General features: G+C 38.5%; 1 protein-coding gene across 1 annotated transcript in view; it reads right to left on the minus strand.

The window, feature by feature from the left end:
- The window catches only part of DGKK (diacylglycerol kinase kappa), a 189,464-nt gene that overhangs the window by 43,289 nt on the left and 123,265 nt on the right, over window positions 1-22,910 (minus strand). Inside the window, 2 exon segments of the mRNA XM_036996346.1 lie at window positions 7,462-7,543; window positions 22,201-22,340. Of these exon segments, the coding sequence (XP_036852241.1) occupies window positions 7,462-7,543; window positions 22,201-22,340 (222 nt within the window).

Consider the following 22,910-nt stretch of genomic DNA (forward strand, 5'->3'; position numbering starts at 1 on the left):
TCCTATATTTTTGATAATAGCTATGCTGACAGATGTGAAGTGATGATATCTGATTGTAGTTTTGACTTGCATTTCCTTGATGATTAGTGATGTTAAGTACCTATTTGTGTGTCTATTGGCCATCCATATGTCTTCTTTGGAAATGCCTATTAAGGGCTTCTGTCCATTTTTCTTAGGATTATTTGATTTTACATTGTTGAGTTGTGTGAGTTCTTTATATATTTTGGATAATAGCCCCTTATCAGATATATCATTTGAAAATATACTGTCCCATAAGAGTAGGTTGCCTTTTCGTTTTGTTGATGGTTTTTTTCACTGAGCTAAAGCTTTTTACTTTGAAGTAGTACCACTTGTTTAATTTTGCTTTGGTTTCTCTTGCCTGGGGAGATGTATCCAGAAAAATTTGCTAAGGCTGACATCCAGGAACTTACTGCCTATGTTTTCTTTTAGGAAATTTATGATTTCAGATTTTACATAAGTCTTTAATTGATTTCAAGTTATTTTTGTGTATGGTGTAAGACAGTGATCCAGTTCCATTCTTTTACATGTGGCTGTCCAGTTATCCCAACACCATTTACTGAAGACTGCCCTTTTCCCATTGTATATTCTTTCCTCCTTTGTCATATATTAGTTGACCATATAAACATGGGCTCCATTCTGTTCCATTGTTCTATGTTTCTATTCCTGTGACAGTACAATACCATTTTGATCACTGTAGCTTTGTAGTATAGTTCAAAGTCAGAAACTGTGATACCCCCAGATTTGTTCTTCTTTCTCAAGATTGCTTTGGATGTTCAGGGCTTTTAGTGATTCCAAACACAGTTTAGGATCATTTGCTCTAGTTCAGTGAAAAATGTGATTGGTATTTTGATAGGGAATGCATTGAATCTGTGATTGCTTTGGCTAGTATGGCCATTTAAACAATATTAATTCTTCCTGTCTATGAGCATGGAATATCTTGCCATTTATTTGTGTCTTCTTCAATTTCTTTCACCAAAGTTTTATTGTTTTCCGAGTATGGGTCTTTCACCTGTGTGGACAGGGTTATCCATAGGTATTTTGTTCTTTCTGATACAATAGTAAATGGGATTGTCTTCCTGACTTCTCTTTCTGCTAGTTCATTATGTGCATAAAGAAATGCAACAGCAAGTTGTAGTGCTCCAAAATCTTACAACTACAGACTATCTACTGTTAAAAGAACATATGGGATGTGAACAGTTCCCAGGAATGGGTTGTTTTAATTTGTCTGATTTCTTTCAGACTGTTCAAATACAGTTGGACAATATCCATCATAACATAGATAAATTTTCACAAATGCCTAGGATGCCTAACTGGTTTTCTTGGTTTCACTGGAGATGGCTGGTAATTATAGATCTGCTTTGGTTATGTAACTGTATTCCTATTATGTTAACGTGTGTGTGCAATTTAATTAGTAGTTTAAAACCTATACATGCTTAAGTTACTCTACAAGAAAATATGTCAAAGAAATAATCTTCCCATGTTTTCTTCCACCTGCTACTTCTATAGCTTTTCTTCTTCCTTCCTAATTACAACCCTTAAATAGAATTCGTGCCTCATATCTAATTTACCGAGTAACATAATTCCTCCAAGTGGTAAAGATACCTCAAGACAAATGCTGGGCATAGAAGCCACAGGGCATAAATATGCAAAGAAGTAAAAAGCTAACCTTTTCAAACAATAAGGCTTCTCTCTCACTTACAACTTTACATTTCCCTGTATGGCCCTGGAAGATGACTGGTTAGCCAGAGACGGGTAAGATTCCTCAAGGGAGGAACAACCTAAGACAGGCACAGTTGCAGGGGGGCCATCAGGTGAGAAATTGGGGATCAACAGAGGTGAGGCTTAGAACCTCACCGCCCCTGTTTTGAGAGAAATCTTCTGCATCCGTGGATGTTTTATTGCCCTTGTCTAGCTTGGATTAACACATAGTCTACAGGCACACACCTGATCATCTATATTTGCTCTCTTTCAACACTAAACTATGTTTTCTACCTTTGTCTTGCATCTACCTACCACTTCGGCATTTTATTAAAAATAATAATAATAATAATAATAATAATAATAATAATAGAGGAAGAAATGTGGGATCCACATATATATCAAGTAAAAAAATCAAATGAATATTCATATTTGACCTGATTGTTTATAGTTCATAATGCGTGATCAAAACGAAAGTTTCTGCGATGACTGCCCTTGTACTGTTTACCATGTAAGAACTTATTCACTATGTAAGAATTCGTTCACCATGTAAGAACTTGTTCGTTATGCTTCAGAAGATTGGAGACTGATGAGAATTATTAGGCTTGGGGTGGATTAATGATTGTGCATTGAGCATTGACTCCCCTATACAGAATTTTATTGTTGTTAACAACCATTTGATCAATAAATATGAGAGATGCCCACTAAAAAAAAAAAACAAAACAGAAATGCATCAGATTTCTGTATATTTCTTTTATATCCTGTGACTTTACAGAATTTATTTATGTGTTCTAATAGTTTTTTTGGAGTCTTTAGGGTTATATATACATTATCATGTCACCTGCAAATGGTGACAGTTTTACTTCTTTCTTACCTAATTGTATGTTGCTCATTTATTTTCCTTCTCTGGTTGCCATGGCTAGCACTTCCAGTACTATGTTGAATAAAAGAGGTGAGAGTGGGCATCCTTGTCTTGTTCCTGATCTTAGAAGAAAAGCTTTCAGCTTTTCACCATTGAGTGCAATGTGAGCTTTGGGCTTATCATGTCTTTTATGGCCTTTATTATGTCAAAGTAAGTTCCCTCTACAACTACTTTGTTGAGAGTTTTTATCATGAATGGATGTTGAAATTGTCAAATGCTTTTTTGGCTTCTATTGTGATTTTTATTTTTATTTTTATCCTTCCTTTTGTTGATGTGATGCATCATGTTGGTTGACTTGCAGATGTTGAACCATCCTTGCATTCCTGGTCTAAATCCTACTTGGATGTGGTGAATGATCCTTTTTGATATATTTTGGAATTCAGTTTGCTAATATTTTGTTGAGGACTTTTGCATTTGTTATTCTTCAGGGATATTGATCTGTGAACTTCTTTTGGTGTAGTGTCTTTCTCTGGTTTTGGTACTAGGGTAATGCTGCTGGCCTACTAGATTGAGTTTGGAAGTACTCCTTCCTCTTCAATTTTTTTGAATAGATTGAGAAGGATAGGTACTAACTTTTCTCTAAATGTTTGGAAGAATTCACCCATGAAGCCATCTGGTACTGCACTATTGTTTCTTTGGAATTTTTTGATTACCAATTCAATTTCATTAGTAGCAATTGGTTGGTTCAGATTTTCATTTCATCCTAATTCAGTCTCAGAAGATTGTATGTTTTTAAGAATTTATCCATTTCTTCTAGGTTTCCCAATTTATTGGCATATGATTTTTCACAGAATGTTCTTATAATCCTTTGAACTTCTGCAGTGTTGGTTATAACCTCTTCTATCATTTCTGATTTTGATTATTGGAGTCCTCTCTCCATTTTTTCTTGATGAGTCTGTCTAAAGATTTGTCAATTTTGTTTATCTTTTCAAAGAACCAACTCTTAGGTCCACTGATATTTTTCCTATTGTGTCCTTAGTCTATCATTTATTCCTACTCTGATCTTTACTATATCCCTCCACTAACTTTAGGCTTTGTTTTTTCTTCCTTTTCTTTTTCCTTTCATTGTAAGGTTAGATTGATTATTTGAGGTATTTCTTGTTTCTTGAGGTAGGTGTGTATTGTTATGAACGTTGCTCTTAGAACTGCTTTTGCTGCATCCCACAGATTTTGTGTTTCTGTTTTGTGTCCATGTATTTTTAAAATTTCCTCTTGACTTGTTCATTGACCCATTGATTATTTAGTGCCTTGTTGTTTAGCCTTCACATGTTTGTGTGTTTTTTTGTTCTGGTAGTTAATTTCTAGTTTCATACTGCTGTTGTTGGAAAAGATGCTTGATATGAATTCAGTCTTCTTAAATTTATTGAGACTTGTTTTGTGACACAACATGTGATCTATCCTGGAGGACATTTCATGTACACTTGAGAAGAATGTGTATTCTTGTGATTTGGAGAAAAATGCTCTGTATATGTCTGTTAAGTTTATCTGGTGTAATGTGTTATTCAATGCCACTGTTTCCTTATTGATTTCCTGTCTGGATTATCCATCCATTGATGTAAGTGGGTGGTAAAGTCCCCTACTATTATTGTATTTCTGTCAATTTCTCCCATTAGGTCTGTTATAAAGGAAATACTATTTACTTAGGTACTCCTTTGTTGGGTGCATAGATATTTACAGTTGTTATATCCTCTTATTGGACAAATCCTTTACCATTATACAAGGCCCTTCTTTGTGTCTTGTTACTTTTTTTGTTTTGAAGTATATTTTTTCTGATATAGGTGTAGGTATTTCCACTCTTGTTTAATTTTCACTTCCATGTGCATGGAATATCTCTTTCCATCCCTGTACTTTCAGCCTGTATTTGTCTGTAGGCCTGAAGTGACTTTCTTGCAAACAGCCTATAGATGATATTGTTTTTTATCCATTCAGTCACATTTACATATTTTGATTAGAGCATTTGGTCTATTTACATTTAAAGCAATAATTGATAGGTATGTACTTATTTGCCATTCTGTTAATTGTTTTATGTTTTTTTTGGTAGTTCTTTGCTCCTTTCTTCTTCTCTGGCTCTCTTACCTTGTGATTTGATGACTTTCTTTAGTGTTATGCTTAGGTTACTTTCTCTTTACTTTGTGTTTATATTATAGGCTTTTGGTTTCTGGTTACAATGAAATTCATATACAGCATCCCATGTATATAGCAGTCTATTTTGCATTGATGGCCACTTAAATTTGAACACATTCTAGAAGCACTATTTTTTAAATTTTTCCCTCCACCATATTTTGTTTATGTGATATCGTAATTTACATCTTTTCCTTTTGTGTATCTTTTGACTCAGTTTTGTATATATAATTGACTGTATTCCTTTTCTTTTAACCTTTATGCTAGCCATATAAGTGATCAATTTATTCACTTACCACTATGCTTGCTTCTGCCAGTGACATTTTTTTTCATAGTTTTCTTTCCTCTAATTATGTCCTTTTCATTTCCACTTAAGGAAGTTGTTTTACATTTCTTGTAAGGCTGGTTAAGTGGTGATGAACTCATTTAACTTTTTCTTGTCTGGATAGTTCTGTATTTCTCTTAAATTCTGAATGTAAACCTTATTTTGTAAAATATTCCTGCTTGTGGATTTTTTTCTTTTCAGCACTTTGAATATTTCATGCCATTCCCTTCTGGTCTGTAAAGTTGGTTTCCATTGTAGGTAACTGTCTTCTTATCTCTTGTTACTTTTAAGATTCTTTTATTCACTTTAATCTTTGCTGTTTTAATTACTCTGTGTCTTGGTGTGAACCTCTTTGGGTTCATCTTGTTTGGGGCTCTCTGTACTTCCTGGATGTGGATGTCTGTTTCCTTCCCCTCATTATGAAAGTTTTCAGCTATTATTTCCTCAAAAATTTTCTGCCGTTCTCTCTCTTTTCTCCTTCTGGGACTCCTATAATCCAAATATTATTACCCTTGCAATTGTTGCAGAGATGCTTTCATCTCTCTTAATCTTCTAAATTCTGTTTTCTTTTTGCTGTTCAGCTTTATTTCTTTCCACTGCCCTGTGTTACAGACTGCTGATCTATTCTTCTGTATCCTCTGCTCTGCTGTTGATTCCCTCTAATATGTTTTTTATTTCAGCTATTGTATTCTTCATATCCAGCTTCTTTTTTATATTTTCTGTTTATTTAAGTTCCCACTGAGTCCACCCACTCTTCCCTCCTGTATGGTGAGATCTTTATTATTATTACTTTGAATGATTTATTAGATACTTTGGCTATTACCATTTCCTTTAGTTCTTTTTCTGAATTTTTGTCTTGTTTTTTTGATTGGAACATTTTCATTTGTTTCCTCATTTTGTCTGACTCTCTGTGGTTCTACATATTGGATAGGTCAGCTACATCTTGTTTTGAAAAGAGTGGTCTTATGTGAAAGGTATCCTGTGTTGCCTGGTAATGCAACACCGCTGGTCACCAACACAAGGTGTTCCTGTGTGGGCTGCATACATGCTCCTGTTGTGGCTTGGCTGTGACTGATGCAGGCATGCTGGTGGGTAAGATTTTTACCCTTGGCATAGCTGGATGAAAGGCCCTGCATCAGCCACTATGGGTGTGCTGATGTGTAGGGTAGACCTTAGCATACCAGCCTGTAATGTGCAGCTACAACTACTATAGATGCATTTTCAGGAAGGGTTGTCCCCTGCATCTTGCTGAAAGGCCCAGCTGCAGCTTCTGGAGGTGTACTACTGGGCAGGACTTGCCCCATGTGGGGCTTGCAGAAAAGCCCAACTTTAGCTATTGTGGATATGCTGGTGGGTGAAGCTAGTTCCCCTCTCCCTGAGGCAGAAGTTGATCTGGAGGGGCATAAGTTCTCGTCAGGGCTTCTTGCCAGTTGTGGCAGGGTAGGAGCTGCTTTGGAAGGGTTCCCTCTGGGGCTTAGGGAGTAGGTGGGGTGGGACTTCAGGAAGTGCTGGGGCAAAGACAGAAGTACTATCATGGTAGATGAAGAATGTCAGAACTCGCTTCTGGGTGCATCTGGCCAGGTGGGCTAAATGAGGACTAGAAAAATGGTGCCTGCCACCACTTCAGCTGCAGGAGAAAGTTCCTGCATATCCTTGCCTCTCCCATACACATCCTAAAATTAGTCAATAAATTTCCTTCGTGTATAACCAAGGTGCTTTTCAAATTGCTGCTTCTGTGTTGGGTCTCAGATCAATTGTTATAGTAGTCTGACCTTTTAAGAGTAGGGACTCAGTTTTCTACAGCACTCCTGCTCCCCTAGTGTTAAGCCCTACTAATTTTCAAAGCCAGATATTATGAGAGCTTGTCTTCCTGGTGCAAGTCCCTAAGGCCAGTGTGGTATTAGATCCCTTTGCTCTTCTTCACTTGTATCTCTCCTGATGTAGGTTGTCACATGATGGAGGAGGTATATCCCAACTACATCTCTTTCCATACTACCCTTTTCACTGCGTCCTTCTCTTTATTCTTTAGCTGTGGAAGATCTGTTCTACCAGTTGTCAAGTCATTTTCAGGGTGAGTTGCATTACATGTAGTTGTTACCTCAGTATGTTTGTGAGAGAAGGTGGGCATAAGATCCTGTTAGTTCATCATCTTCTGCTCTCCACAAATATTTTCAGTGAATGAATAAATAAATGTCTGTATTATATCTCCCAAAGCCTACCAGTTCTTAATATATAGATGATGAGATGCTCCCAGTCCTCAGTGATCTCATTTTCATAAAGTCCATAATAATACAAAAGCTTCTCTCTGGGTTTTGCCTATTATTTCACCATGTAATAAAGATGTTGGCCTGAATTAAAGATAAGCAGTACTTACCTCAAATCGGGGTACATCCATTTCAACCTGTCCTCTTAGCAATGGGGTTTGTCTGGGAGTCTCATGGATCATCACACTCCATCTGAAATGAAGTTAACAGACAGACAGATATTTAGGGCTCTTCTTTATCATAGAGGATGACATCAATATCTCACATGTCAAGACAGGTCAAAATATTTATGTGGTGGTGGGAGATAGGTTGTAGTTGGTGCCCAAGCTGTCTCAGGATTCTTATTCTCAAGATATACCACAAAAATGGCCTCTGTCTCATGAATTCTCTAGACCAGTGTGAGGAAATAATTCCTTCACAGTGTTTTCAGAGGAGTGCTTTTCCACCAGAGGTAATTGTCAAGATCACCTGAGGAGCTTTTCTACAAGACACATACCAATTGGGTCCAAGATGGCAGTGAAGAAAGAAACTGAACCCACCTCCTGCCACATACACACCAAATCTACACCTACACACAAAGAAATTCATCCTGAGGAAGAAATGAGGCTTGTGTGGACACCTTCTGCATAATTAGGTGTCATGCCAGAGGCCTTCTGCTCTAGGCAAGTTCACTCTGAATTCAGTGAGAATGAACAATGACAACAGAATGTGGGAGGTAAAAGGGTTTATACCAAGGTTTATTCTCATGGTGGCAGGTCGAGTGCTAGAATCATGTCTACCTCCAGAAAGTCAACAATCCATCTCCATCTTTGCCTTCTCAGCAGAGCACTGGAAGGAGCTCTTTAAATAGTAACACCATCAATAATGGCTCATTGCCAACATGTGTGTGAGCACATGTCTACACAGTAGGCCAATTACATCATTGCCTGTGTGTAGTGGGAAAGCACAGTAGGGTCAGGTGAGGATCCTGGCCATAGGAACTTCCATTTTTCTTTCCTCTTCACCCTTCTAGGATTCTTGTCTCATAATCTACATGCCCTCAGTCTTCCACAGATGGTCTCTGTGCAAGAAAGCTGGAAAACTGTAACCAGATTCCTCAGAAACAGAGGCTATAATAACATACAGATAACAACAAAAATTATTATACAGATAACAACAAAAATTATAATAATAGTCGTCCTCAAGCCTGAGGAGATTGATTGCAACCAAGTGGTTATTCCAGTTGTATTCAAACCAGTTCTACTTAGATGAGTTCATGACTTGCACTTTCCACAAGAGGCCCATAGTGAAACTGGTAGGGAGTTCTGTGCACACCCAGCAAGTAGTAGTTTTTGCTAGGGTGCGTGTCCAATCCACAAAGAAATTAGAGATTAATCTTGAGGGTGATAAGACACATGTTTTAATAACATCAACATAAACAAATCTTGTCCATCAAGTAGGATGAATGCAAGAGGGTGGTCTTGTGATAGGATTGTGGCAGGAAGGGGGTCCCATCTGGATCTTGTATACAATACATTTACCTCTCTCCCTGTGGAGTTTACTGAGGGGTCTATGTGTAGTGGTACTGGAGGTGCATGTTTTATCTGTAAAGATAAAACAAAATTCTCCAGTAAGGCTCATGCCTTCTGGTCATTTAGGATACACTACCTTGATCCCTGGGAGTCACTCTGCTGTTACTCCAGAATACATAGGAGGCCAGCCTCCATGCCTTGTTCCCAAGGTGCCAGGAGGGTCAGCCCTCATTGGTACATGTGTCAAAATGTCCAGGGCCACATTCACTCAATGGAGTTTCTGTGGTTTATTGCAGTCAGTGCTGGCAGCAAGAAATTATTCTGGTGACCAAAATCCCAGTTTCAAAAGTTCCTTTTTAGATTATATTTGAAGTTGTATAGTGGAGGCAGCACTTCATATTAGCATATCTACAGGGCTAAATGGCCCTTTCTGGGGCTTCTCATTCAAATGTCATAGCACTGTCCATAAGCAGACTGAACATCCCCTTAGAATACTGGTGTTTGACTTCAGACCAGATTTGAAGAAACCATTGTATCTTTCTATCATGCCTGCCCCAGTAGGATTATATGGTACATGAAACATCCACTTTATTCCTAAGTGCTACACCTGTTCTTGTAGTGCATGTCCAGTAAAGTGGGTGCCTTAATCACTCTCAATTTCCTGTAGTCAGCCATAGACTGCAAAGAGACACTCTAGACCTATTTTGGTCTTTTTCTGGTCTGTGAAATGTGCAGGAAAGGCAACCAGAATTCGAGTAGCTGTGTCCACACAAGTAATGGCATATCAATACCCTTCTGATATAGGCAAAGGTCAAAATAGCCTATATGCCACCTGACAAGGGGTGTCAGCCCATTAGCTATTGTCCCATCTTTCTGTGGGACTTAGTGTAAGTTCTTTTGGGGGTATATGATACATTCTTCTGACTTCTTCAAAGGTCAAATGCAGGCCCTACCAATGTCTTCTGTCCTGCATGCAACAATGATGCAACCATTGGGCAACATCAGAGTCAGGCTTTCCTTCTAGCTAACATACCTGGGCCAATTCATCTGCTTTATCATTTCCTGGGGATGCCTGTGGCAATGGCCTGTCCTATGATACAATGTAACGGTTTTAGTCTGACCAGAGGCCCAAAGTCTTTCTACAACTATTGCCCCCAAAGAGGTGGGTGATCAACCAACCAGTTAGCATGGTACCATATCAGTAGCAACAGAGTCAAGCCCTGATAATGGGCTCCATAGCCAGTAAGGTGTGGTATACAGCAGCCAATTGTTTCTCTTTTAAGGTGTGCTCTACCTATGCCCTTTTTCAGAATTGTGACCAGAATCTAATAGGTTGGCAAGTTTGTTCAAGCCACTGCCAGAGACCCCAGGATAGCTGTCTTCAGTTGCATAGACATCCAGCTCACAGGGCCTTGACAGGTCTATCATACTCAAGGCCTGTATGGACTTGACTGCCAGCTTACCAGTGTCAAAGGCAAATTCACATGTTTCATCCCAGCCCCACCTGACACCATTTGGCACCAAATGGCATAATGGCTTCAAAATTTGCGCCCAATGTGGTGAAATACTCTCCAGTAGCCTAAAAGACACAAAATCTCTTGCAATAGTGTCAGAGTTGTATGTAAGAGAATTAGAAGTGAGCATGACATCATACACAGTATTAGACACCCTATTCCCAATAGGGTTTAGGCCTGTCAGCCTCACCCTGATAGTCTTACCCCTGTATCCATCTATAAGAGCACGGGTCCTGAAAAACTGCTCAGGATTGCCATAAATCAGTGAGAAGTTGGTTCCTGTGTCTAGCAGAGCCAGGACACACTAAACATTCACTGGGGACCAATGAATTGATATTTCAATATGTGGTCTCCCATCCACACCTGGTCACTATTAAGGTGGGTGTCTTGACCTTCCCCTCAGTCAAACCATATTGCACAATCATCTTGCTGTGAGGGTCCAGGTGAGACCAGCTCACTCTCCTGCTGGAAGTCTTTCAGGCACACAGGCCAGACTTGTGGCTTTGTCTCCAGCTTCCATTTCTTGGTCCTCAGTGGCCAAAACTATTGCTCCAGCTTCAATAGTTGTCACAGTTCCAGTAGGATTCTGTTTGACTTCCATCCAATTGCTCTTTGTCTGCTTCTGCCCATATCAAATCAACTCATATCTGGGTTCTTGTGACCTTCACAGGGCCCTTTAAGTCATTCCTCTCTGTAGTAGACCACACTCCCTCTGTGCCTGCATTGCTTCTGCCTACCAGAAATCTGCCACAGTACATGCAACCTTATTTATCAGATGCCTTAAGTGAGGGGCAAGAATGGCCACTAAGGATCCAAAGGGATGAGGGAGCCATTTGTAGCACCACATCCCTCATCCCTGAAGTAAACAGCTCCTCATCTGGGCCATAATTTACTGGGTTATAAGTGGCATTTTTCATGCCCAACTGCTGTAATACCTGTGGAGCTTGGCATACATCTGCCATCTAGCAGGAGAAGATGGTTAAGTCACCCTGAGGGGGCCACACAATACAAAGAGCAGCGTTTAGCTTGTCAAGACGTGAATGATTCCTGAGAGTCTGGTGTAGGAGATTGACATTCTGCAGTCACTGACCCAGGGCAGGAGAAGTTGTCAGGGAAGCCACATTTCCCATCTCTGATTAAGGCAGGAGGATACTATCCACCCCTTGCAAGAACCAGGTTGATATAGGCTCCAAAGGTTTCTGATGAAAATGGGAGCCCATATTCACCAGCTCTGCCTGTGTATAGGGATGGAATGTGGAATACTCCATGACTTTGCGAGAGGGCTGTACTCTCCCAGAGGAACCCGCAGTTGCTGCATCTTTGTTTTCTTGACTACAACTGGGTAGGATTTTAATAGAGAAGGGGTCTATGCCTCTGGTACCACCTCTACCTCCTCATTCTCCCCCAGCTCCTCTAACATTTCCAGGGCTGTCAGCACCTCTTTCACCATTCCACAGAGTGCCTCTTCTTCTACATCCTTTACATTTTCCAGAGCCTTGCAGTGACACTGTCTCAGTTATCAACAAATCTCTTACCTCCTCCACAGCACCTCACAGCTGGTATTGTCATGCTGCCTCTTCTGGTGCTTCTCATAGGAGTACATCCTCCTCCTTCATGACCTTTACCTCTTTCACAGTGTCTTACAGTGATGCTGTCTCAGTCACCAACAACCACAGCACCTCACAGTCTGCATGCTTGTGCTGCCGCTTCTTGTGCTTCTTACAGGAGTACATACTTCTCCTTCATGGCCTCTACCTCTTACACAGCACCTCACAGTGATGCCATCTCATTCTTCAACAAATCTTTTACCTCCTTCACAGCACCTTGCAGCCTGTATTTTTGTGCTGCCTCTTCTCATGCTACCATCACATCCTTAACCTTCTCCATAGAGCTTCAGAGTGATGCCATCTCCTTTTTTTCTTCCTCCTTCATGACATTTGCCTATTCTCATGCTTCTCACAGGAGCATGTTCTTCTCCTTTATTGCCCTTGTTAACACTGTGAAGAATAGCCAACCCATGTTTCCCCCATTATGTGGGCACTCTACTTCTCCAAGGAATTCCCTATTTTTTAGTGAGCCTCCTCTACTGCCACAGATATCATATCCACCTCCCCTAAGTCCTTGGAAGTGATCCAGTACTGTAAGAGGATAGCCACCTCAGACCATATGCCCACTGGGGGATACCTGCATATCTCCCTATCCATAGGGGCACTCCCCTGAAGTATCCCTATCATAAGGGCAGTTTATTCCATTTTTTAATCTGCAGCAAATTCTGAAGACTACACCAAATGTCACATCAGAGGCCTTCTTCTCTGGGCAAGGTCACTCTGGATTCAGTGAGACCAAATAATGACAATGAAATGTTGTGGGTAAAAAGGTTTATGCCAAGCTTATTCTCATGATGGCAGGTTGAGTGTTAGAATCATGTCTGTATCAGATAATTCTGCAATACATCTCTGTCTTTGCCTTTCAGGCAGAATACTGGGCAAAGTATTCTTTATATAGTAACACTGGTAATAATGGCTCATTGACGACATATGTGTGAGCATTCACCTATGCAGTAGGTCAATTACATCATTGCACATGCATAGTGTGCAAGCAGCTTAGGGTGAGGTGAGGATCCTGGCCATAGGAACATCCATTTTCCCTATACAAGGGATAAGAACACATAAAAAATGGAATGAAAGACAGAGATGTGGTACCAGCTGGTGCCCCACTCCCAGTGCAGTCCTGCAGTAAAGATGTAACTCAGTGATCAGAGCATAGATTTGTCTGCCCTTGGGCATAGAAAAAAGCTTTAGTTTGGAGAGTTTGGAGAGCTTGAAGGGCAGTCATACTATTTGTGAAGGAAATCAATTTTCAGAAATAAAGCACCCACCAAATGGCAGGGAAACTGCTAGAACTCTTTCCTGGACTGAAAATCTTGGTGAGCACCATTATTTACATTCCCCTCACACATTGATATTGCTGATGGGGGCAGGGTGAACACCATTGTTTGCATTCCTCCCACACATCAGTATGGTGGAAGGGAGCAGTGTGAGCGCATTGTTTATGTTACCCCTCACATTATAGGAAAGAAGGAAGCATGGTGAGCACTGTTGTTTACATTACCCCTGCACATTGAAAGAGTATAAAGGAGCAGAGACAACACCATTGTTTATCTCCCACCCCCAGCATATTGCTAGTGGGAGGAGGGAGAGTGCCATTGTTTATATTCCCCTAGCATATTGATACTATGGACAGGAGCAGGGAGAGGGTGCACACACCAGCACCAGACTTAACTAAAGTAGTCTCCCAGAACTCAACTGCACCAAACACACGTGCTAGAGATCCATCAGTCCCATGAAGGTAACACTACTGAAGCAACCATGCAGATTCACCCTGCTTATGTCCCTTATATCCCCAATGACGTCATTAGCATAGCTCTTTTTGGTGCCTACCCAGGAGATTTCTAGATTATATCCCTCCACTCATAGCTGCCCCAACAGTATGGCCCCAGCCAATGCCAACCCAGTGACCACCACCACCACCACCTGAAGTGCTCCTTCAACAATGGCCACCCTGCTAGTGCTGTTCCAGGTGGCACCAATTTGGGAGACATGTGATCCACATCCTAGAAGCCCCAGTAGTGGGACATCCCAGCCCTCAACAAATCAGCCACTAGCCAGGAACATGTAGTCTACCCAGGGGATATTCCTATACAAGGCCATGACTTCAAGACTGGGAGAGGTAGTGCTTTCACCTAACCTATAGAAACTGACAAAAGATCAAAGAAAATTAGACAGTTAAATATGCTTCAAACAAAAGAATATGACAAAATGTCAGACAAATAACTAAATAACACAGTGTTAACTAATCTGTCCAATAGAGAGTTTAAGATATGGTTATGAGGTTTTGGACAAGAATTGAGAGAAGAATGGATGAGCTCAATGAGAACCTCAACAAAGAGTTAGGAAATATAAAAGAGAACAAGAGATGAAGAATACAACAAATGAAAATGTTGTATGAAATGAAAAATACCCTAGAGGGAATCAACAGCAGGATAGAGGATGCAAAACACATCAGCAGTTTGGAGGACATAGTAATGGAAAGCATTGAAGCTGAAAAACAGAAAGAAAATAGAATAAGAAAAAATGATGATCGGTTAAAGGAGTTCTGAGACAATATCAAATGTCCTAATGAGACAGGGACCATGGGTGTACTCAGAGTAGGGTGAGGGCCTTCAGAAAAAGTTCCCTACTAAAACTCCATATTAAACAATTAAACAAAGACAGAGCCACATTAATTCTCTAAAGTAAAATATCAAACTAGGAATATAAGCATTCTTCAGTAAAGATTAGTTAAAACTAAAAAGCTAGGAATAACCTGGCTGGGAATGTTTGAATATCCCCCAGATAAGAAAATACCTCAGCATAGCCCATGTCTTGTTTGTGTCAATTAAATGAGGCTATTGTAAAATTTACTTTAGCCTGCCAAGAGGCCCAGTTTATCTTTAACTTTACCCAGATGCTGCTTTTCCTCCTCCAGCCCTAATCAAGTCAGTAACGCAGCTCACCTTGAAAGCAAAATAAGCAGCCTTGACTGATATGCTCCCAAACCAAGAAACTGTTGCTCTGAGAAAGGATCAAAACAGTAAGTTTCTTATATTAACTCCACAAAATAGTCTGAAAAACCGATAAGAAACTTAGTGTCTCTTTGAAAATAAACACTTAGAGAACATCTGGTGGATCCACCTCCCTAACTCTTGGTCTCTCAACTACCTATAAATCCCCTAGACAACACACCACCACGGACTCTCTTTTCCCCTCCTGATGTAAGCCGGGAGCTCTGTTCTTTCACTTTATCTCTAAATAAAAGCCTGTACCTTACTCTCCCACCTTGACTGTTTGTGTAGCTCATTCTTTGGCTTCATGAACAAGAACCCTGGCTTCACTAACATTCTCATTATAAGAGTCTCAGAAGGAGAAGGAGAAAAGAACGGAAAGCATATTTGAAAAAATAATAGCCAAAAATTTCCTACACCTGGGAAGGGAAACAGACACTCAAGGCTAGGAATCACAGAAAGCCTCCAAAAAGATGAATCCAAGGAGATCCACACCGAGCCACATGATAATTAAAATGTTGAAGATCAAAGAAGAGGAAAGAATCTTTATAAAAATGAGAAAAACAATGAGTTACCTACAAGGGAATTCCCTAAGTCTATTAGTGACATTTTAATGAAACACTCTATATGTCAGAAGGTGGTGGCATGAAATATTCAAACTGTGAAAAGGAAAATATCTACAGCGAGGAATACTCTGCACAACAAGAATTACATTCATAATTTAAGAAGATGTAGAAACTTTTCAGATGAATAAATGTTAAAAGTATTTATCACCACTAATTTGGCCTGACAATATATGTTAAAGGGACTTCTTTAAGTGGAAAAACAATTATGGGTGAAAACAAACCAACAGTAAGGTAGCAGAGCAATGCTTTACAAAGTGAGTATGAATTTCAAAAGACAAAATCAGTGAAATCAATCAATCCCTTTTGAGAGAAGGAATACACAAACCAAAAGATGTAAATTACGATATCACATAAACAAAATATGGTGGAGGGAAAAATTTAAAAAATAGTGCTTCTAGAATGTGTTCAAATTTAAGTGGCCATCAATGCAAAATAGACTGCTATATACATGGGATGCTGTATATGAATTTCATTGTAACCAGAAACCAAAAGCCTATAATATAAACACAAAGTAAAGAGAAAGTAACCTAAGCATAACACTAAAGAAAGTCATCAAATCACAAGGTAAGAGAGCCAGAGAAGAAGAAAGGAGCAAAGAACTACCAAAAAAAACATAAAACAATTAACAGAATGGCAAATAAGTACATACCTATCAATTATTGCTTTAAATGTAAATAGACCAAATGCTCTAATCAAAATATGTAAATGTGACTGAATGGATAAAAAACAATATCATCTATAGGCTGTTTGCAAGAAAGTCACTTCAGGCCTACAGACAAATACAGGCTGAAAGTACAGGGATGGAAAGAGATATTCCATGCACATGGAAGTGAAAATTAAACAAGAGTGGAAATACCTACACCTATATCAGAAAAAATATACTTCAAAACAAAAAAAGTAACAAGACACAAAGAAGGGCCTTGTATAATGGTAAAGGATTTGTCCAATAAGAGGATATAACAACTGTAAATATCTATGCACCCAACAAAGGAGTACCTAAGTAAATAGTATTTCCTTTATAACAGACCTAATGGGAGAAATTGACAGAAATACAATAATAGTAGGGGACTTTACCACCCACTTACATCAATGGATGGATAATCCAGACAGGAAATCAATAAGGAAACAGTGGCATTGAATAACACATTACACCAGATAAACTTAACAGACATATACAGAGCATTTTTCTCCAAATCACAAGAATACACATTCTTCTCAAGTGTACATGAAATGTCCTCCAGGATAGATCACATGTTGTGTCACAAAACAAGTCTCAATAAATTTAAGAAGACTGAATTCATATCAAGCATCTTTTCCAACAACAGCAGTATGAAACTAGAAATTAACTACCAGAACAAAAAAACACACAAACATGTGAAGGCTAAACAACAAGGCACTAAATAATCAATGGGTCAATGAACAAGTCAAGAGGAAATTTTAAAAATACATGGACACAAAACAGAAACACAAAATCTGTGGGATGCAGCAAAAGCAGTTCTAAGAGCAACGTTCATAACAATACACACCTACCTCAAGAAACAAGAAATACCTCAAATAATCAATCTAACCTTACAATGAAAGGAAAAAGAAAAGGAAGAAAAAACAAAGCCTAAAGTTAGTGGAGGGACATAGTAAAGATCAGAGTAGGAATAAATGATAGACTAAGGACACAATAGGAAAAATATCAGTGGACCTAAGAGTTGGTTCTTTGAAAAGATAAACAAAATTGACAAATCTTTAGACAGACTCATCAAGAAAAAATGGAGAGAGGACTCCAATAATCAAAATCAGAAATGATAGAAGAGGTTATAACCAACACTGCAGAAGTTCAAAGGATTATAAGAACATTCTGTGAAAAATCATATGCCAATAAATTGGGAAACCTAGAAGAAATGGATAAATTCTTAAAAACATACAATCTTCTGAGACTGAATTAGGATGAAATGAAAATCTGAACCAACCAATTGCTACTAATGAAATTGAATTGGTAATCAAAAAATTCCAAAGAAACAATAGTGCAGTACCAGATGGCTTCATGGGTGAATTCTTCCAAACATTTAGAGAAAAGTTAGTACCTATCCTTCTCAATCTATTCAAAAAAATTGAAGAGGAAGGAGTACTTCCAAACTCAATCTAGTAGGCCAGCAGCATTACCCTAGTACCAAAACCAGAGAAAGACACTACACCAAAAGAAGTTCACAGATCAATATCCCTGAAGAATAACAAATGCAAAAGTCCTCAACAAAATATTAGCAAACTGAATTCCAAAATATATCAAAAAGGATCATTCACCACATCCAAGTAGGATTTAGACCAGGAATGCAAGGATGGTTCAACATCTGCAAGTCAACCAACATGATGCATCACATCAACAAAAGGAAGGATAAAAATAAAAATAAAAATCACAATAGAAGCCAAAAAAGCATTTGACAATTTCAACATCCATTCATGATAAAAACTCTCAACAAAGTAGTTGTAGAGGGAACTTACTTTGACATAATAAAGGCCATAAAAGACATGATAAGCCCAAAGCTCACATTGCACTCAATGGTGAAAAGCTGAAAGCTTTTCTTCTAAGATCAGGAACAAGACAAGGATGCCCACTCTCACCTCTTTTATTCAACATAGTACTGGAAGTGCTAGCCATGGCAACCAGAGAAGGAAAATAAATGAGCAACATACAATTAGGTAAGAAAGAAGTAAAACTGTCACCATTTGCAGGTGACATGATAATGTATATATAACCCTAAAGACTCCAAAAAAACTATTAGAACACATAAATAAATTCTGTAAAGTCACAGGATATAAAAGAAATATACAGAAATCTGATGCATTTCTGTTTTGTTTTTTTTTTTTAGTGGGCATCTCTCATATTTATTGATCAAATGGTTGTTAACAACAATAAAATTCTGTATAGGGGAGTCAATGCTCAATGCACAATCATTAATCCACCCCAAGCCTAATAATTCTCATCAGTCTCCAATCTTCTGAAGCATAACGAACAAGTTCTTACATGGTGAACGAATTCTTACATAGTGAATAAGTTCTTACATGGTAAACAGTACAAGGGCAGTCATCGCAGAAACTTTCGTTTTGATCACGCATTATGAACTATAAACAATCAGGTCAAATATGAATATTCATTTGATTTTTTTACTTGATATATATGTGGATCCCACATTTCTTCCTCTATTATTATTATTATTATTATTATTATTATTATTTTTAATAAAATGCCGAAGTGGTAGGTAGATGCAAGACAAAGGTAGAAAACATAGTTTAGTGTTGAAAGAGAGCAAATATAGATGATCAGGTGTGTGCCTGTAGACTATGTGTTAATCCAAGCTAGACAAGGGCAATAAAACATCCACGGATGCAGAAGATTTCTCTCAAAACAGGGGCGGTGAGGTTCTAAGCCTCACCTCTGTTGATCCCCAATTTCTCACCTGATGGCCCCCCTGCAACTGTGCCTGTCTTAGGTTGTTCCTCCCTTGAGGAATCTTACCCGTCTCTGGCTAACCAGTCATCTTCCAGGGCCATACAGGGAAATGTAAAGTTGTAAGTGAGAGAGAAGCCTTATTGTTTGAAAAGGTTAGCTTTTTACTTCTTTGCATATTTATGCCCTGTGGCTTCTATGCCCAGCATTTGTCTTGAGGTATCTTTACCACTTGGAGGAATTATGTTACTCGGTAAATTAGATATGAGGCACGAATTCTATTTAAGGGTTGTAATTAGGAAGGAAGAAGAAAAGCTATAGAAGTAGCAGGTGGAAGAAAACATGGGAAGATTATTTCTTTGACATATTTTCTTGTAGAGTAACTTAAGCATGTATAGGTTTTAAACTACTAATTAAATTGCACACACACGTTAACATAATAGGAATACAGTTACATAACCAAAGCAGATCTATAATTACCAGCCATCTCCAGTGAAACCAAGAAAACCAGTTAGGCATCCTAGGCATTTGTGAAAATTTATCTATGTTATGATGGATATTGTCCAACTGTATTTGAACAGTCTGAAAGAAATCAGACAAATTAAAACAACCCATTCCTGGGAACTGTTCACATCCCATATGTTCTTTTAACAGTAGATAGTCTGTAGTTGTAAGATTTTGGAGCACTACAACTTGCTGTTGCATTTCTTTATGCACATAATGAACTAGCAGAAAGAGAAGTCAGGAAGACAATCCCATTTACTATTGTATCAGAAAGAACAAAATACCTATGGATAACCCTGTCCACACAGGTGAAAGACCCATACTCGGAAAACAATAAAACTTTGGTGAAAGAAATTGAAGAAGACACAAATAAATGGCAAGATATTCCATGCTCATAGACAGGAAGAATTAATATTGTTTAAATGGCCATACTAGCCAAAGCAATCACAGATTCAATGCATTCCCTATCAAAATACCAATCACATTTTTCACTGAACTAGAGCAAATGATCCTAAACTGTGTTTGGAATCACTAAAAGCCCTGAACATCCAAAGCAATCTTGAGAAAGAAGAACAAATCTGGGGGTATCACAGTTTCTGACTTTGAACTATACTACAAAGCTACAGTGATCAAAATGGTATTGTACTGTCACAGGAATAGAAACATAGAACACTGGAACAGAATGGAGCCCATGTTTATATGGTCAACTAATATATGACAAAGGAGGAAAGAATATACAATGGGAAAAGGTCAGTCTTCAGTAAATGGTGTTGGGATAACTGGACAGCTACATGTAAAAGAATGGAACTGGATCACTGTCTTACACCATACACAAAAATAACTTGAAATCAATTAAAGACTTATGTAAAATCTGAAATCATAAATTTCCTAAAAGAAAACATAGGCAGTAAGTTCCTGGATGTCAGCCTTAGCAAATTTTTCTGGATACATCTCCCCAGGCAAGAGAAACCAAAGCAAAATTAAACAAGTGGTACTACTTCAAAGTAAAAAGCTTTAGCTCAGTGAAAAAAACCATCAACAAAATGAAAAGGCAACCTACTCTTATGGGACAGTATATTTTCAAATGATATATCTGATAAGGGGCTATTATCCAAAATATATAAAGAACTCACACAACTCAACAATGTAAAATCAAATAATCCTAAGAAAAATGGACAGAAGCCCTGAATAGGCATTTTCCAAAGAAGACATATGGATGGCCAATAGACACATGAATAGGTACTCAATATCACTAATCACAGGGAAATGCAAATCAAAACAACAAGATATCACCTCACACCAGAGTGGGTATAATCAAGAAAAGGAATAACATGTGTTTGTGAAGTTGTGGAGAAAAGGGATCCCTCACGTTCTGCTGGTGAGATTGCCAATTGGTTCAGTCACTATGGAAAGCAGTATGGAATTTTTTCTAAAAAATATAAAAATAGAAATACCATATAGCCTAACAATTCCACTTCTGGGAATTTACCTGAGGAAAACAAAGTCATTAATTCAATAAGGTATATGTATTCCTGTGTTTATTGTAGCATTATTTACAACAGCCAAAATATGGAAACGACCTGAATGTCCATTAATTAATTAATTACTAAAGAAGAGGTGGTATATATATATATACACAATGGAATATTACTCAGCCATGAAAATGAAATCTTTCCATTTGTGACAGCATGGATGTACCTAGAGGATATTATGCTAAGTGAAATAAGTAAGAGAAAGAGAAATGCCATGTTATTTCAGTTACATGTGGAATCTAAAAAAGAAAGAAACAAAGAAATAAAACATAGTACACTCATAGTCATAGGAAACAGACTGGTTGTTGCCATATGGGGCAGTGAAAAGGTGGAGGAAAAGTTAGTGAAAATATTTGATACCTTGATCTCAGTGATGGATACACGAGTGTATTCACATATCAAAATGTTTCAAGCTGTACTTTAAGATTTGAGCATTTTATTGTATAGTCCTCAAAAAAATAAAGTACACATAACACCTTAAAGAACCTCTAAAATTATATGTAAAAAAAAAAAGGAAAAAATTACACATAGGAGGTCTTTACCGAAGACCTACTGAGTAAGAATCTTTGTGGCAGCACTTAGCTTGGTATCTTGAAAAAATGTCCCAGAATATCTTTATAGGCATCCATAAGTCAAATACTGTAGAAACTCTTTCTTCTCTGGAGATAGGATGCCAATACTTTTTTTTTTTCTGGAGCAGAGACAATCTAGGCCAATTGTTTCTGACCCTCATTTTTTGGAATTTGTTTGAGCCTGATGAAGCTATTGATTAGTTTCTATACTATTCTAGAAGAGAATTGAAAGGTGGAAACTTTGCCAAGAAAAAGTATGCTTACATAAATAATTAGCTATGTGATTTGAAGGAAGTTCACAATACCCTTGAAATTTACCCATGGGGCTCTTGCTCTAGGATTTTATGTTTTAAGAGGGGCTCCAGTGATGTTTAAAAGATACATGGTATCTTTCTAATAGACAAGAACCCCAAAACTGGCCTTCACTGAAGCCAGAAAGTATATGAGGCTCTGTGAGGGAAGTTAGAACATTCCTGATTTAGATGATAAAATTGGGAATAACTAGTGTAGGACTGGAAGAAGCACAAAAACTGGATCTTTCAGCTACTCACCTGTCTAGAATCTGCACACTAGCCTGCTCCACTCTGTTCAGGATGTTCATAGGTGACTTGTTTTTGTTCCAGGATGCACCCCAGCTTAGGTCATGGGCCAGATCATTGCCGGTTCCAAGTGGGATGATTGCCAGCTGACACTGCAAGACACAAAATCAGGCACCCTTTTCAGACAATCCTACTAAGATGTACCCATGGAAGAACACATAAGTTGCTTTTTTGGAATGGTTGTGGTCTCAAAGCCAGTGGCATTAGAGACTTTTGATTCTAGGAATTATAACCCTTAGGAGTTGGGCCCCATTCTTGGAAATTCATAACTTACTAAGCAAAGGGAAAAGTTGCTAGAATATGCCAATATTTATAGCCATGCTCTTGAAAGAGAAATACAGCCACAGATTTGTATCATGTCTGGGCCAAGGAGGTAAGGTGTCTCAAGGGACAAAGGTACTGGGGTAAGAAGAGTAGGGGGTGGCTAAGAGAGAGAGGGGAGAAGTAGAGAAGGTTCTGTTACTCTTGAGACTTAGGGAAGAAAATCAGTGGCCTCTGGAGGGGAAGGAAATTGGAGTCTGAATGCTGCCTTAGGCCATATCTTCTTCTTTTTTTTTTTTTATTTTGCTTTTCTCCCCTTCAAATCTTCACTTTGCAGCCTGGGGAATAGAGCACTGATCACTTTTTCTGTAAACTCCATCATTTCTCCTTATCACCGATAG

Source organism: Manis javanica, chromosome X (assembly GCF_040802235.1).
Source record: "Manis javanica isolate MJ-LG chromosome X, MJ_LKY, whole genome shotgun sequence".
Classification (NCBI taxonomy): Eukaryota; Metazoa; Chordata; class Mammalia; order Pholidota; family Manidae; genus Manis; species Manis javanica.